Here is a 15144-nt window from a genome sequence, read left to right as displayed (position 1 = left end):
TCTCTGCATATACATCACCAGTATGTATTTGTATATGTTAAAGAAACAATAATGTAAATAGGAATTTTATGCTTAATGGTTTAATTCTTGAGTAAAAATTATAAAATCATGTGTGGTATTTTCAGACATTCTGCTTCTTACCTCTGTTTTTGTCCCATGGGCTTTATATAACATTGTGATTACAACATCGTTTTGTTTCACCTGATACCTGGCTTGTTGGTTATTCACGAACAAATGTGTTGGATCACAGCCTTTTGAATGAATATATGGTTTGCTGATAACTGCCACCATTTTTTCCGGCGAACATGTCAATGTAACTGAGTAGAGAAGAAGAAAAAAGTTATCAGGAAATGTAAGCAAAGAATACAGAACTGTAAGTGAGGTGTAGAGTATGTGCATGTGTGTACCCATCAACTGGAACATTCAATTTCCCATGACATATTTTCAAAATAACTACCCATTTTATACAGGTTTTAAATTGTAATTATTTATTAGGCATTCCTGATACCACCTTGTTCTATTGTGTGACCTATCCTGTCCGCCTTTGTGGCCACAGGACAGTAAGTGAGTTAGGTTGTTCGTTTATGCATGGGAGTTTTACCTGAGGTTTGTTGCTCGTTGGACCCACACTTTCCTGTTGGGAATCTATGCACCAGCAGTCTCCAAGCTCAAATCAAGTCCCCACCCCTTTAAATGCTGCTTTGTAATTGGCTTACTTTGTAGAGCTTACTGCGAGAGAAAATCCCCCCAAACCCAATTGCTGCATAAAAAAAGCATTTCAACAACAACAACAACAACAAAATAATAGAGCAATCTGAAAGAAGGAGGGGGAGAAATCCAAGCCTCAGTTTTAAATAGCCTTACTTCTGCTCAAAAAGAGCTTAGAGGAAGAAGGAAGTATTTGAATCCCCGCCTCTTTACATGCTGCTGTGTAATTGGCTGTGAAAGAAACCAAGCTTGCGTGTCCTGCGCTTTGACGTATGCATGGGGATTTCACCCAGGATGAGCTCAGGGGAGATGGAAGAATTGGGTTAACACAGGAGTGGGAAGGTCTGGGGTTTGTAAGGGCTGGCTGTGAGGTCATCTCTAATGGATAGAAAACTCATGTACAACTCTAAGGAACGACCGGACAGACCGGGGGTGAACGTGAGTGAAAGTATCCATGCATAAATGACCTTAGTGCATCAATGAATGCAATCCTGTTATCCAACCTGCAAGGTAAGGCACATTTTCCAGTGTATCCTCCATGCCTCATGTCAGTGTAATCTTAGATAAATGGCAGGGAATCTTCCCCAGGTGAACCCATGCTTGTAAACAAATGACTGCAATTGACATGTTGACATCTAAAGCCACCCAATATTATATAAGTAGTGCTATTGGATGATGGAACAGATTGGTGAAATGTGTTCCTATGTAGAGACTTTCTGTCTGTGCTCCTTATTTCTACCTCAGCAGGGATCAGAAAAACTAGAAACAGGGAGCTGAGGGCTTTTTAGGAAGGCTTGAGCATGAGTTCCGCTCTTTTAAAAAATTAGGCAATCTTCTAAAGACAGACATACTGCATTTCCTTCTCCCCTGACATTTTTCCAGAGTTAGTTCTTATTTTTAGTGTTGGGGAGTAGGACTAAATTTCCAATGCACTCTGGGGATCTCAAAAGCTGTGTCATTGAGGGGTAGCAGTAGCCTACCTGTTCTAATTAAGCATTTTGAGCGTATGTTCTGAATGAGAGGGACAGAGGGAATCTTTGCCTGGGGGCCTGTGGTGACAGCCCCAGCAGTCATTTGTAATGAATGTCATAAAAATGATGGAAACTGAGTGTCAGTCAATTAATGGAGGTACCTCCAGGATTTTGAACGCAGGGCTGACACCTCCTTTTTCTTAGACAGCATCAGATACCCCAGAAGAAGAAGAGGAGGAGGAGGAGTTGGTTTTTATACCCTGTTGTTATCTACTGGAAGGAGTGTCAAACCTACTTACAATCACGTTCTCTTCCTCTCCCTGCAACAGGCACCCTGTGAAGTAAGTGGGACTGAGAGAGTTTGGAGCGTTTGAATAGAACTGTGACTGGCCCAAGGTCACCCAGCAGGCTTCATGTGGAAGAGTAGGGAAACCAACCCAGTTTACCAGATTAGAGTCGTTGCTCTTAACCACTACACCATGCTGGCTCTCAGACAAGTTCTGAGGGACAGGTCCTTTCCAATTCATTTCCAGCAGCTCTTGTCCTTGCCAGGCCAGTTCAAGCTAATATGTTACCCTTTTCAAAATTCATCAGGGCCTTCAGCAGCAGTGAATGGAAAGGGGCTGGAATTCCTGTTTGCTTTGAGGTTTAATGAAAAATGGATTCTAGGAACATTTCTAGCAGTGGGTTTTATGGATGCCATTGTGCCACTGAAGGAAAAGATGTGATGTACAAAAACGCTTAAGGAATACCAAAGACCTACCAGGACAAGCTCCCCACAGCTGATGTTGAAAGTAAATATTTTATTGTGCTTTCATAATAATCATAATAAAGAATAACAAAATTACCAGGATCTGAATCTGAAGATGCTTCAGGAGTAACTGCAGGAGCTGTTAAAGACAACAAGAAATACTGCTTTTTTTAATGGGCCTAGATGTAAAGGAAGTATTGTGTAAGCAACCCCAGTCTGTTCCTATAGTGTCAACCCACATTGTTGCATGACATGTGAATGAAGTCTAAAGAGATGACTGGGGTGATACAGGAGGCGAAAGGGAGTTGGAGTCACCACTTGGTCCTTTGTATTAGGACCTACACCAGCTTTCTTTCTTTCTTTCTTTCTTTCTTTCTTTCTTTCTTTCTTTCTTTCTTTCTTTCTTTCTTTCTTTCTTTCTTTCTTTCTTTCTTTCTTTCTTTCTTTCTTTCTTCATTGGCATATTGAGGGAGCATAAAGGGCAAGTGGCATTAGAGCTCCGCATTTCCAGCACCTTTGTCTACCACAGAGGTTGTAGCAGAAGCCTTTCTTTGCACTGTAATGGCTGAGTATAGACCTGTACTTTGAGATCAGGCTGTGTTAAAGCACACCTTATGAACAGCAAATGTTATGAGCGTGCCTATTATATTCGTTGCTGTGGAACACAGGCCGGATGCTGCTGCTGCAGTCCTCTTGTTTGTGGGCTTCCTAGAAGCACCTGGTTGGCCATTGTGTGAACAAACTGCTGGATTTGATGGGCCTGAGTCTGCTCCAGCAAAGCTTTTCTTATATTCTTATGTTCTTACATTCTTATGAGAAAAATATGTACCTGCTGTAGTCTGTGTTGAGGTAGTAACTAAGGCGGCTAGAAGGAGCAAAGGAAAACGAAAGACCAAATCAAACACTCTTTACAGTACTGACTTTCATTCATGAGCTAGAAACTGCTAAGTTAATTTAAAAGATGCTGAACGTGAGTTTCACCCTGAAGACTTACCAGAAGTAATGGTCATTTTCGTTTCAGGTAAAGGTGTTGGTGCTAGAGCAAAGAAAGAACATAGTGAAAGGCAATTTAAAAAGTTGATCTTGAAGTGTTACTCTTACCCTGTGCAAATAAAGAACTTTGTCTATAATCACCTGAAGCATGTATGTAAAATCTTTGTGCTTATCTTTTGTATTATTTACTTCATTTATACCCCCTCCCCCCCACCCGTGGACCCAAAGCAGCTTACATCATTCTCCTCTCCCTCATGTTATCCTCACAATAACCCTATTTAGGTAAATTAGGCTATGAGAGATTGACAGGTCTAAGGTCACCCAGAAAGCTTTCATAGCAGAGTGGAGATTTGAATCTGGATCTCCAAGTTCCATCTGACCATCTAGCAACTACAATTGCAAAATGCAAAAATGCAAACGGTGCACAGAGAGTCATGAATGCAATTTAACAGAATGACCCTGATGTGTTTTGAGTCATAGTGCTTCCTCAGGGGATCTACAACAATGAAAAAACCCTGCATTTAAAATATTATGTTAAAATGCAAGCTTTTCTTCTGCAAGCCGCACCCTAGCCACTTTTCTCCCAGCCCAGCTCTGAGACCATTTTTTTTGTCACAGTTATGCTTGACTGCTACAACTAAAACATTTTTCTCCTCTAGTAAACCAGCTGTTTCAACACATTCCTTATCTTCTTCATTCACAGAACTACACTGAGCATTCTGATTACTGTTTCTCCTAACAAGCTGATCATCTGCTGTCACCTGATCATCAATTCGCACATTTGGGTTCTCTGAGCTTATATTAAAATTATTTCCATTAGAACAAAAATCCCCTTCCCCTATTGATGTAGCAGATAAATGAGAAAGGGATAAGGATTTTAATTTCTGAGGATATTCATCAGGAATTGATTCATACACATTGGCCAGAGTTGGGTTAAGACAACCAATGAGAAGGGGGATCCAAGATCTGATTCCACTTTGCTTCCAACAATGTAGGCAAAACAACCTGTTCCTGTTGGCAGCAGAGGATAAGGACTCACAATAATGGGCTTAAATTGCAGGCAGAAAGGTACTGGGTGGATATTAGGAAAAAAATGTTTACAGTAACAGTTGTTCAACAGTGGAATCAGCTACCTAGGGAGGTGGTGACCTCCCACTCACTGTAGGTCTTTTAAGCAGGGGCTGGACAAGCACTTGTCGGGGTTACTCTAGGCTGATCCTGCATTGAGTAGGGGGCTGGACTAGATGACCTGTATGGCCCCTTCCAACTCTATGATTCTAACCTCATCTTCATTTTGTTCCAATTCATCTAAAACCTTATTAAGGTTATAAGCCTCTGCTTGGAAATAGTTCTCCATTTGTCAGGAAATGCCACCCAGATCCTTGTCTGAACCTTTTTTCCCCTATATATGCATTAAGAAACAGGAGCGCCAACACCTATTCATGATATACTCTGCACAATCAGCTAGTTGATTTGAATCTGTGTGTTCTACTTGACTCTCAAAAGACAGCAGCAGCAAACGCCACTAGGCCTGCATTGCTGAAGGAACCCCCTGAGTGCCCAAATGCTCCACTCTCGGGCGGGCCTCACATGCAGAAATAAGATTTACACAAGGGTTGAGCATTCCTTGTTACCTGCCAGGTACCCTTGCAATCCTCCTAAGCCCCTGGGTTGACATGGCAGACATCCTGGCAAGTGAGGTAGAGGTGAACCCAAGATGTGACGGACAGAACTGTGAAATACCCACAGATTGTGAAGAGCTCCAAAATAATATCTCCTTATTGCATGAATGGGCAACAAAATGGCAATGAAGATTCAATAAAAGTAAGTGTACATTGATGCACATTGGGGTAAAGATCAGAACATATAACACTGATACAATCACATCAGACTGTGATTATCTAGAAAAGCTATCTTGGGGTCTTGGTGTATCACTCGGTGAAAATATTGATTTAGAAAGCATATTGCTATTGCATTCTTTATTGCAAGTTGTGTACGCTTTTGCATTCTTTTCTAATTCTTAATTCAGTCTTATTGCATTGTTTATTGTATATGTTTTAATATTTTATTGCACTGTTTTTAAATTCTGTAATTTGCCTTGATTCTCATCAAGAAACTCAGACATTAAATGAAGTAAAGAACATAGACAAGCTCGCACATCTCTTGGGATTCTGATCTATATATCTGTTACTATATGATACAGTTCAGTGGATGTGCAATCTCCAAGGAAAAATATAGCGTTGATCTATTGTTTAAAAATGCAAGAAAAAGCTACACCATCGCTTACCAGAGGAAACAGTTGTGACACTTCTCTCTGTAGACAATGGAGAGGTACCTAATTTTAAAAGACAAATACAAACACACTAAGAGCCATAAATATATCAGTTCTAGCCAAGCCTATAGGTTAGGTTTCTTCCTGAGTCCACCACCACAGAGATCATGCATACACTGTACAACAGGCAGAGTGTGGTCGTATGCCCTGCTTTACTCTCCCACCGTTGCCACCAGAGGAAACCGGATTCTCTGTGGTGGATGGAAGAATTCCAAATATAAAAAGACAGGGGGGAAAAGACAGTGAAACCCTGTTCTTAATGTTAATGTTGATCTATTATTTAAAAATGCATGGGAAAGCTACACCATCATTTACCAGAGGAAACCAGATTCTCTGTGGTGGATGGAAGAATTCCTTATAAAAAGACAGGAAAAAAAGACTGTGAAACCCTGTTCTTACAAAAGGCAGAATGACATATAATTGCTTCCTGACCCCAAAGTGGTGATCATCGGCACTACCCTAGGATTGCAAAAAAGGACCACGAGAACCAAACACTGACACAACCCTTCCTGCCCTCCCTCTCATGATCTGCATAACCTCACAGAATCAGCATTGCTGTCAGATGGCTATCTAGCCTCTCCTTTAAAACCTCCAAAGAAGGAGAGCCCACCACCTCCCAAGGAAGCCTGTTCCACTGAGAAACCACTCTGTCAGAAAGTTCTTCCTAATGTTTAGTGGAAAATTCTTTTGATTTAATTTCAACCCACTGATTCTGCCCCGACCTTCTGGGGCAACAGAGAACAACACCACATCATCCTCTATATGACAGCCCTTCAAGTCCTTGAAGAAGGTTATCATATCGCCTCTCAGTCATCTCCTCTCCAGGCTAAACATACCCAGCTCATTCAGCCGTTCCTCATAGGACTTGGTTTTCAGACCCGTCACCATCTTCACTGCCCTCCGCTGGTCACCGTTTAGCTTTTCTACAACCTTCTTAAATTGTGGTGCCCCAAACTGAACACAATACTCTTGGTGAGGTCTTACCAGAATTAGGGTTGCCAACCTCCAGGTGGTAGCTGGAGATCTCCTGCTATTACAACTGATCTCCAGCCGATAGAGATCAGTTCACCTGGAGAAAATGGCCGCTTTGTCAATTGGACTTTATGGCATTGAAGTCCCTCCCCAAACCCCATCCTTCTTAGGCTCTGTCCCAAAATCCTCCTACCGGTGGCAAAGAGGCACCTGTCCACCCTAAACCAGAGCAGAGTAAAGCCATAACATCACTTTGCATGATCTGGACACTATATTTCTGTTGATACAGCCCAAAATTGCATTTGCCTTTTTAGCTACTGCATCACACTGCTGACTCACGTTCAGTGTATGGCCTACTAAGACTCCTACATACTTTTTGCACATACTACTGCCAAGGCAAGTCTCCCTCATCTTAGAATTATGCACTGGATTTTTCCTATCCAAATACAGAACTTTACATTTAAATTCATTTTATCAGTTTTAGTCGTTTTCCATCCTGTCAAGATCATCCTGTCAAGATCATTTGCTCTGTCTTCTATCTATTTACTACCCCTCCCACTTTAGTATCATCTGCAGATTTAATAAGCATCCCCTCTATTCCTTCATCCAAATCATTTACAAATATGTTTAAAGACATAGGGCCCAGGACAGATCCCTGAGGCACTCCACTTGTCACTCCTCTCCAAGAGGATGAGGAACCATTAACAAACACCCTTTGGGTGCTATCTGTCAACCAGTAACAGATACATCTAACAGTAATAGGATCTTAACCACATTTTACCATCCTGTCAACAAGAATATTACGTGGAGCTTTAATGAAATCAAGATAAACTAAGTTCACTTCATGATGGGTAGCTGTGTTAGTCTGTCACAATAGCAGCAGAAAAGAGTAAGAGTCCAGTAGCACCTTAAAGACTAACAAAATTTCTGGCAGCATATGAGCTTTTGTGAGCCACAGCTCACAGTATCTGAAGAAGTGAGCTGTGACTCATGAAAGCTCATACCCTGCCAGAAATTTTGTTAGTCCTTAAGGTGCTACTGGACTCTTGCTGTTTTCTACTGCCACGCTCACTTCAGTATGTAGTCAGCAAGTTAGCTTTGTTATTTTTCTATGCATCATGAGATCACCAAGCTGTATGCCTCATTTTAATATCTTTTTCTAATTTTCTCTAATAAAGCTCTTTTTAGCTTTTTAGTGAGTGAGTTTACTGTGCCAAACCCAGGGGAGCTTGGTTACATTACCGCGCCATGGCTGGCCAGCTGTGATAGGGTCTGTAAAAAGCAGGACAATGAGTATTTGGGGGAAGTGATAAGTCAAGGGATATCCACTTATTTTAATGTTTCCTTCCCTTACAGCTTTTCTTCTGCAAGTCACCCCCTAGCCACTTTTTCCCCAGTCTGGTTCTGAGACTATTTTCCCCAGGCATTGGGTCCAAGTAGTTGGATAGGGGGTTTACAGAAGGGTTGAGCATTCCTTGTTACCTGCCAGTTACCCCTGCAATCCTCCTAAGTCCCTGGGGTTGGCTTGGCAGACATCCTTGCAAGTGAGGTAGAGGTAATGTACCCAAAGATGTGATGGACAGAATTGTGAAATACCAGCAGATTGTGAAGAGCTCCAAAATAATCTCTCCCTATTGCATTAATGAGCAACAAAATGGCAATGAAGATTTTTAAAAAAGTAAGAACGCTTTCACACATCCTAAACAATGCACTTTTAATCGAGTTTCAATGCACTTTAACAATCATTTGAAAGTGGATTTTGCAATTTCACACAATAAATCCAGCTGCAAAGTGCATTAAAAGTGTATTATTAGGCATGTGTGAAAGCACCCTAGGTATACATTGATGCACATTGGGGTAAAAATCACAACATATAACCCTGATACAATCACAACAGGCTGTGACTATTTAGAAAAACCATTCTGAGGTCTGGATGTATCACTTAATGAAAATATTGATTTAGAATGTATATTGTTTTTGCATTTTTATTGCAAGTTGTATACTTTTTTGCACTCTTTTCTAATTTTTAATTCAGTCTTATTGCATTTTTATTGTATATGTTCAAATATTTTATTGCACTGTTTTTAAATTTAGTAATTTGCCTTGATTCTAAACAAGAAACACAGACAATAAATGAAGTAAAGAACATAAAGAGACAAGCTCACAGATCTCTTGGGATTCTGATCTATCTATCTATCTATCTATCTATCTATCTATCTATCTATCTATCTATCTATCTATCTATCTATGTTATTATATGATACATTTCAGTGGATGTGCAGTCACCAAAAAAACATGTAATGTTGATCTATTATTTAAAAATGCAACGGAAAGCTACACCATTGTTTACCAAAGGAAACAGGATTCTTTGTGGTGGATGGAAGAATTTCTAATATAAAAAGACAGGAAAAAAGACAGTGAAACTTTGTCCTTACAAAGGGCAAAAGTAAAGGGTAAAAAGGCAAAAGTAAGTGTACCTAGATGCACATTGGCATACAATATTGAAACAATATATAAGGCATATAAAAGGCAAAGAAGATTCACTAAAAGGAAGTGTACGTAGATGCACATTGGCATAAAAATCAGAACATATAACCTTGATACAATCACCACAGGCTGAGACTATCTACAAGAGCTATTTGGGCGTCTTGGTGTAGCACTCAGAGAACATATTAATTTCGAGTGCCTATTGTCATTGCATTCTTTTTTGCAAGTTGTATACTTTGTTGCATTCTTTTCTAATTTTTAATTCAGTCTTACTGCTTAATTTATTGTCTATGTTACAGTATTTATTGCTCTGTTTTTGAATTTCGTAATTTGCCTCGATTCTCAACAAGAAACACAGACATTAAATAAAGTAAATCAAATAAATAGACAAGCTCCAAGCAAACATATAATGCTGATCTATTGTTTAAAAATGTGAGGGAAGGCTACATCATCGCTTACCAGAGGTAACAGGATTCTCTGTTGTGGATGGAAGAATTCCTAATATAAAAAGACAGGAAAAAACAGTGAAACCCTGTCCTTACAAAAGGCAGAATGACATAAAATATTTGTTTAAGCAACTCTAGATTTCATGCACCTTGGTGCATATGGAAAATAACACAGCATACCTGTACAGTGGACACCGGCATCTTCCTTGTGTTTACAATCCTGGACTCCCCATCCGTTGTGCGAGCACTCTTCTAGGGCTGTTTCGTTTCCTTGGCACTGCACTTCATCCAGGAGAATTTGACCTGAGCCTGCACCATACTTGGCGTCTCCAGGAGCGGAAAGGGCCTCTCCACAGTTAAGCTGTCTGCATACAACCTGGGGATCTTGCATGTCCCAAGAATCATCACAGACTGTTCCCCAGCTTCCATTGTGATAGACTTCAACGCGGCCTTCACAGTTCCCCTTTCCATCAGCTAGTCTTATGTATGAACGGCTTTCCGATGCTTCAGATGCTGATCAAGATGCAAGAAAGAATTAAGAATGAAACCAACATACAATATTGAAACAATATATAATAACGAACTCTTGTTTTTTTTAAAAAAACGTTTTAAAAATGTTCTCTATATTTACCATTTGTAACACTCCACTCCGTAGATGTGGGAGAGGTACCTAACTCTAAAAGACAGAGAATAAGGAGCATTTCAAGCTATGGCTGTAGTCATGGGCAAAAACAAATGAAATGGAAGATGAGCCTCTTGCATGAATGGGCAACAAAAAGGCAATGAAGATTCACTAAAAGTAAGTGTACGTAGATGCACATTGGCATAAAAATCAGAACATATAACCTTGATGCAATCACAACAGGCTGAGACTATCTACAAGAGCTATTTGGGCTTCTTGGTGTAGCACTCAGAGAACATATTGATTTCGAGTGCATATTGTCATTGCATTCTTTCTATACTTTGTTGCATTCTTTTCTAATTTTTAATTCAGTCTTATTGCTTAATTTATTGTCTATTATTTAAATTTGTTTTTGAATTTCGTAATTTGCCTTGATTCTCAACAAGAAACACAGACATTAAATGAAGTCAATCAAATAAATAGACAAGCTCCAAGCAAACATACAATGCTGATCTATTGTTTTAAAATATGAGGGAAGGCTACATCATCGCTTACCAGAGGAACCAGGAGTCTCTGTAGTGGATGGAAGAATTCCTAATATAAAAAGACAGGAAAAAACAGTGAAACCCTGTCCTTACAAAAGGCAGAATGACATAAAGTATTTGTTTAAGCAGCTCTAGATTTCATGCACCTTGGTGCATATGGAAAATAACACAGCATACCTGTACAGTGGACACCGGCATCTTCCTTGTGTTTACAATCCTGGACTCCCCATCCGTTGTGCGAGCACTCTTCAAGGGCTGTTTCGTTTCCTTGGCACTGCACTTCATCCAGGAGAATTTGACCTGAGCCTGCACCATACTTGGCGTCTCTAGGAGCGGAAAGGGCCTCTCCACAGTTAAGCTGTCTGCATACAACCTGGGCATCTTGCATGTCCCAAGAATCATCACAGACTGTTCCCCAGCTTCCATTGTGATAGACTTCAACGCGGCCTTCACAGTTCCCCTTTCCATCGGCTAGTCTTACATATGAACGGCTTTCTGATGCTTCAGATGCTGATCAAGATGCAAGAAAGAATTAAGAATGAAACCAACATACAATATTGAAACAATATATAATAATGAACTCTTGTTTTTTTTTAATGTTTTAAAAATGTTCTCTATATTTACCAGTTGTAACACTCCACTCCGTAGATGTGGGAGAGGTACCTAATTCTAAAAGACAGAGAATAAGGAGCATTTCAAGCTATGGCTGTAGTCATGGGCAAAAACAAATGAAATGAAAGATGAGCCTCTTGCATGAATGGGCAACAAAAAGGCAATGAAGTGTACGTAGATGCACATTGGCATAAAAATCAGAACATATAACCTTGATGCAATCACCACAGGCTGAGACTATCTACAAGAGCTATTTGGGCGTCTTGGTGTAGCACTCAGAGAACATATTAATTTCGAGTGCATATTGTCATTGCATTCTTTTTTGCAAGTTGTATACTTTGTTGCATTCTTTTCTAATTTTTAATTCAGTCTTCCTGCTTAATTTATTGTCTAAGTTACAGTATTTATTGCTCTGTTTTTGAATTTCGTAATTTGCCTCGATTCTCAACAAGAAACACAGACATTAAATGAAGTAAATCAAATAAATAGACAAGCTCCAAGCAAACATATAATGCTGATCTATTGTTTAAAAATGTGAGGGAAGGCTACATCATCGCTTACCAGAGGTAACAGGATTCTCTGTTGTGGATGGAAGAATTCCTAATATAAAAAGACAGGAAAAAACAGTGAAACCCTGTCCTTACAAAAGGCAGAATGACATAAAATATTTGTTTAAGCAACTCTAGATTTCATGCACCTTGGTGCATATGGAAAATAACACAGCATACCTGTACAGTGGACACCGGCATCTTCCTTGTGTTTACAATCCTGGACTCCCCATCCGTTGTGCGAGCACTCTTCTAGGGCTGTTTCGTTTCCTTGGCACTGCACTTCATCCAGGAGAATTTGACCTGAGCCTGCACCATACTTGGCGTCTCCAGGAGCGGAAAGGGCCTCTCCACAGTTAAGCTGTCTGCATACAACCTGGGCATCTTGCATGTCCCAAGAATCATCACAGACTGTTCCCCAACTTCCATTGTGATAGACTTCAACGCGGCCTTCACAGTTCCCCTTTCCATCAGCTAGTCTTATGTATGAATGGCTTTCCGATGCTTCAGATGCTGATGAAGATGCAAGAAAGAATTAAGAATGAAACCAACATACAATATTGAAACAATATATAATAACGAACTCTTGTTTTTTTAAAAAAAAACGTTTTAAAAATCTTCTCTATATTTACCATTTGTAACACTCCACTCCGTAGATGTGGGAGAGGTACCTAACTCTAAAAGACAGAGAATAAGGAGCATTTCAAGCTATGGCTGTAGTCATGGGCAAAAACAAATGAAATGGAAGATGAGCCTCTTGCATGAATGGGCAACAAAAAGGCAATGAAGATTCACTAAAAGTAAGTGTACGTAGATGCACATTGGCATAAAAATCAGAACATATAACCTTGATGCAATCACAACAGGCTGAGAATATCTACAAGAGCTATTTGGGCTTCTTGGTGTAGCACTCAGAGAACATATTGATTTCGAGTGCATATTGTCATTGCATTCTTTCTATACTTTGTTGCATTCTTTTCTAATTTTTAATTCAGTCTTATTGCTTAATTTATTGTCTATTATTTAAATTTGTTTTTGAATTTCGTAATTTGCCTTGATTCTCAACAAGAAACACAGACATTAAATGAAGTCAATCAAATAAATAGACAAGCTCCAAGCAAACATACAATGCTGATCTATTGTTTTAAAATATGAGGGAAGGCTACATCATCGCTTACCAGAGGAACCAGGAGTCTCTGTAGTGGATGGAAGAATTCCTAACATAAAAAGACAGGAAAAAACAGTGAAACCCTGTCCTTACAAAAGGCAGAATGACATAAAGTATTTGTTTAAGCAGCTCTAGATTTCATGCACCTTGGTGCATATGGAAAATAACACAGCATACCTGTACAGTGGACACCGGCATCTTCCTTGTGTTTACAATCCTGGACTCCCCATCCGTTGTGCGAGCAATCTTCTAGGGCTGTTTCGTTTCCTTGGCACTGCACTTCATCCAGGAGAATTTGACCTGAGCCTGTACCATACTTGGCGTCTCCAGGAGCGGAAAGGGCCTCTCCACAGTTAAGCTGTCTGCATACAACCTGGGCATCTTGCATGTCCCAAGAATCATCACAGACTGTTCCCCAGCTTCCATTGTGATAGACTTCAACGCGTCCTTCACAGTTCCCCTTTCCATCGGCTAGTCTTATGTATGAACGGCTTTCTGATGCTTCAGATGCTGATCAAGATGCAAGAAAGAATTAAGAATGAAACCAACATACAATATTGAAACAATATATAATAATGAACTCTTGTTTTTTTTATGTTTTAAAAATGTTCTCTATATTTACCAGTTGTAACACTCCACTCCGTAGATGTGGGAGAGGTACCTAATTCTAAAAGACAGAGAATAAGGAGCATTTCAAGCTATGGCTGTAGTCATGGGCAAAAACAAATGAAATGAAAGATGAGCCTCTTGCATGAATGGGCAACAAAAAGGCAATGAAGTGTACGTAGATGCACATTGGCATAAAAATCAGAACATATAACCTTGATACAATCATCACAGGCTGAGACTATCTACAAGAGGTATTTGGGCGTCTTGGTGTAGCACTCAGAGAACATATTGATTTCGAGTGCCTATTGTCATTGCATTCTTCTTTGCAAGTTGTATACTTTGTTACATTCTTTTCTAATTTTTAATTCAGTCTTACTGCTTAATTTATTGTCTATGTTTCAGTATTTATTGCTCTGTTTTTGAATTTCGTAATTTGCCTCGATTCTCAACAAGAAACACAGACATTAAATGAAGTCAATCAAATAAATAGACAAGTTCCAAGCAAACATACAATGCTGATCTATTGTTTAAAAATGTGAGGGAAGGCTACATCATCGCTTACCAGAGGTAACAGGAGTCTCTGTAGTGGATGGAAGAATTCCTAATATAAAAAGACAGGAAAAAAGACAGTGAAACCCTGTCCTTACAAAAGGCAGAATGACATAAAATATTTGTTTAAGCAACTCTAGATTTCATGCACCTTGGTGCATGTGGAAAATAACACAGCATACCTGTACAGTGGACACCGGCATCTTCCTTGTGTTTACAATCCTGGACTCCCCATCCGTTGTGCGAGCACTCTTCTAGGGCTGTTTCGTTTCCTTGGCACTGCACTTCATCCAGGAGAATTTGACCTGAGCCTGCACCATACTTGGCGTCTCCAGGAGCGGAAAGGGCCTCTCCACAGTTAAGCTGTCTGCATACAACCTGGGCATCTTGCATGTCCCAAGAATCATCACAGACTGTTCCCCAGCTTCCATTGTGATAGACTTCAACGCGTCCTTCACAGTTCCCCTTTCCATCGGCTAGTCTTATGTATGAACGGCTTTCTGATGCTTCAGATGCTGATCAAGATGCAAGAAAGAATTAAGAATGAAACCAACATACAATATTGAAACAATATATAATAATGAACTCTTGTTTTTTTTATGTTTTAAAAATGTTCTCTATATTTACCAGTTGTAACACTCCACTCCGTAGATGTGGGAGAGGTACCTAATTCTAAAAGACAGAGAATAAGGACCATTTCAAGCTATGGCTGTAGTCATGGGCAAAAACAAATGAAATGAAAGATGAGCCTCTTGCATGAATGGGCAACAAAAAGGCAATGAAGTGTACGTAGATGCACATTGGCATAAAAATCAGAACATATAACCTTGA

General features: G+C 39.8%; 1 protein-coding gene across 1 annotated transcript in view; it reads right to left on the bottom strand.

Annotated features, from left to right (window-relative positions):
• LOC130478326 (deleted in malignant brain tumors 1 protein-like) overlaps nucleotides 1-15144 on the bottom strand; it is a 377479-nt gene that overhangs the window by 23145 nt on the left and 339190 nt on the right. Inside the window, 9 exon segments of the mRNA XM_056850473.1 lie at nucleotides 142-317; nucleotides 2528-2569; nucleotides 3260-3295; nucleotides 3425-3466; nucleotides 9841-10173; nucleotides 11005-11318; nucleotides 12161-12481; nucleotides 13329-13646; nucleotides 14492-14809. Coding sequence (XP_056706451.1) covers nucleotides 142-317; nucleotides 2528-2569; nucleotides 3260-3295; nucleotides 3425-3466; nucleotides 9841-10173; nucleotides 11005-11318; nucleotides 12161-12481; nucleotides 13329-13646; nucleotides 14492-14809 — 1900 coding nt within the window.

This window comes from Euleptes europaea, chromosome 5, assembly GCF_029931775.1.
Source record: "Euleptes europaea isolate rEulEur1 chromosome 5, rEulEur1.hap1, whole genome shotgun sequence".
NCBI lineage: Eukaryota > Metazoa > Chordata > Lepidosauria > Squamata > Sphaerodactylidae > Euleptes > Euleptes europaea.
Note: the sequence above shows the minus strand (reverse complement) of the source record. Positions and strands in the feature narration are given on the sequence as shown.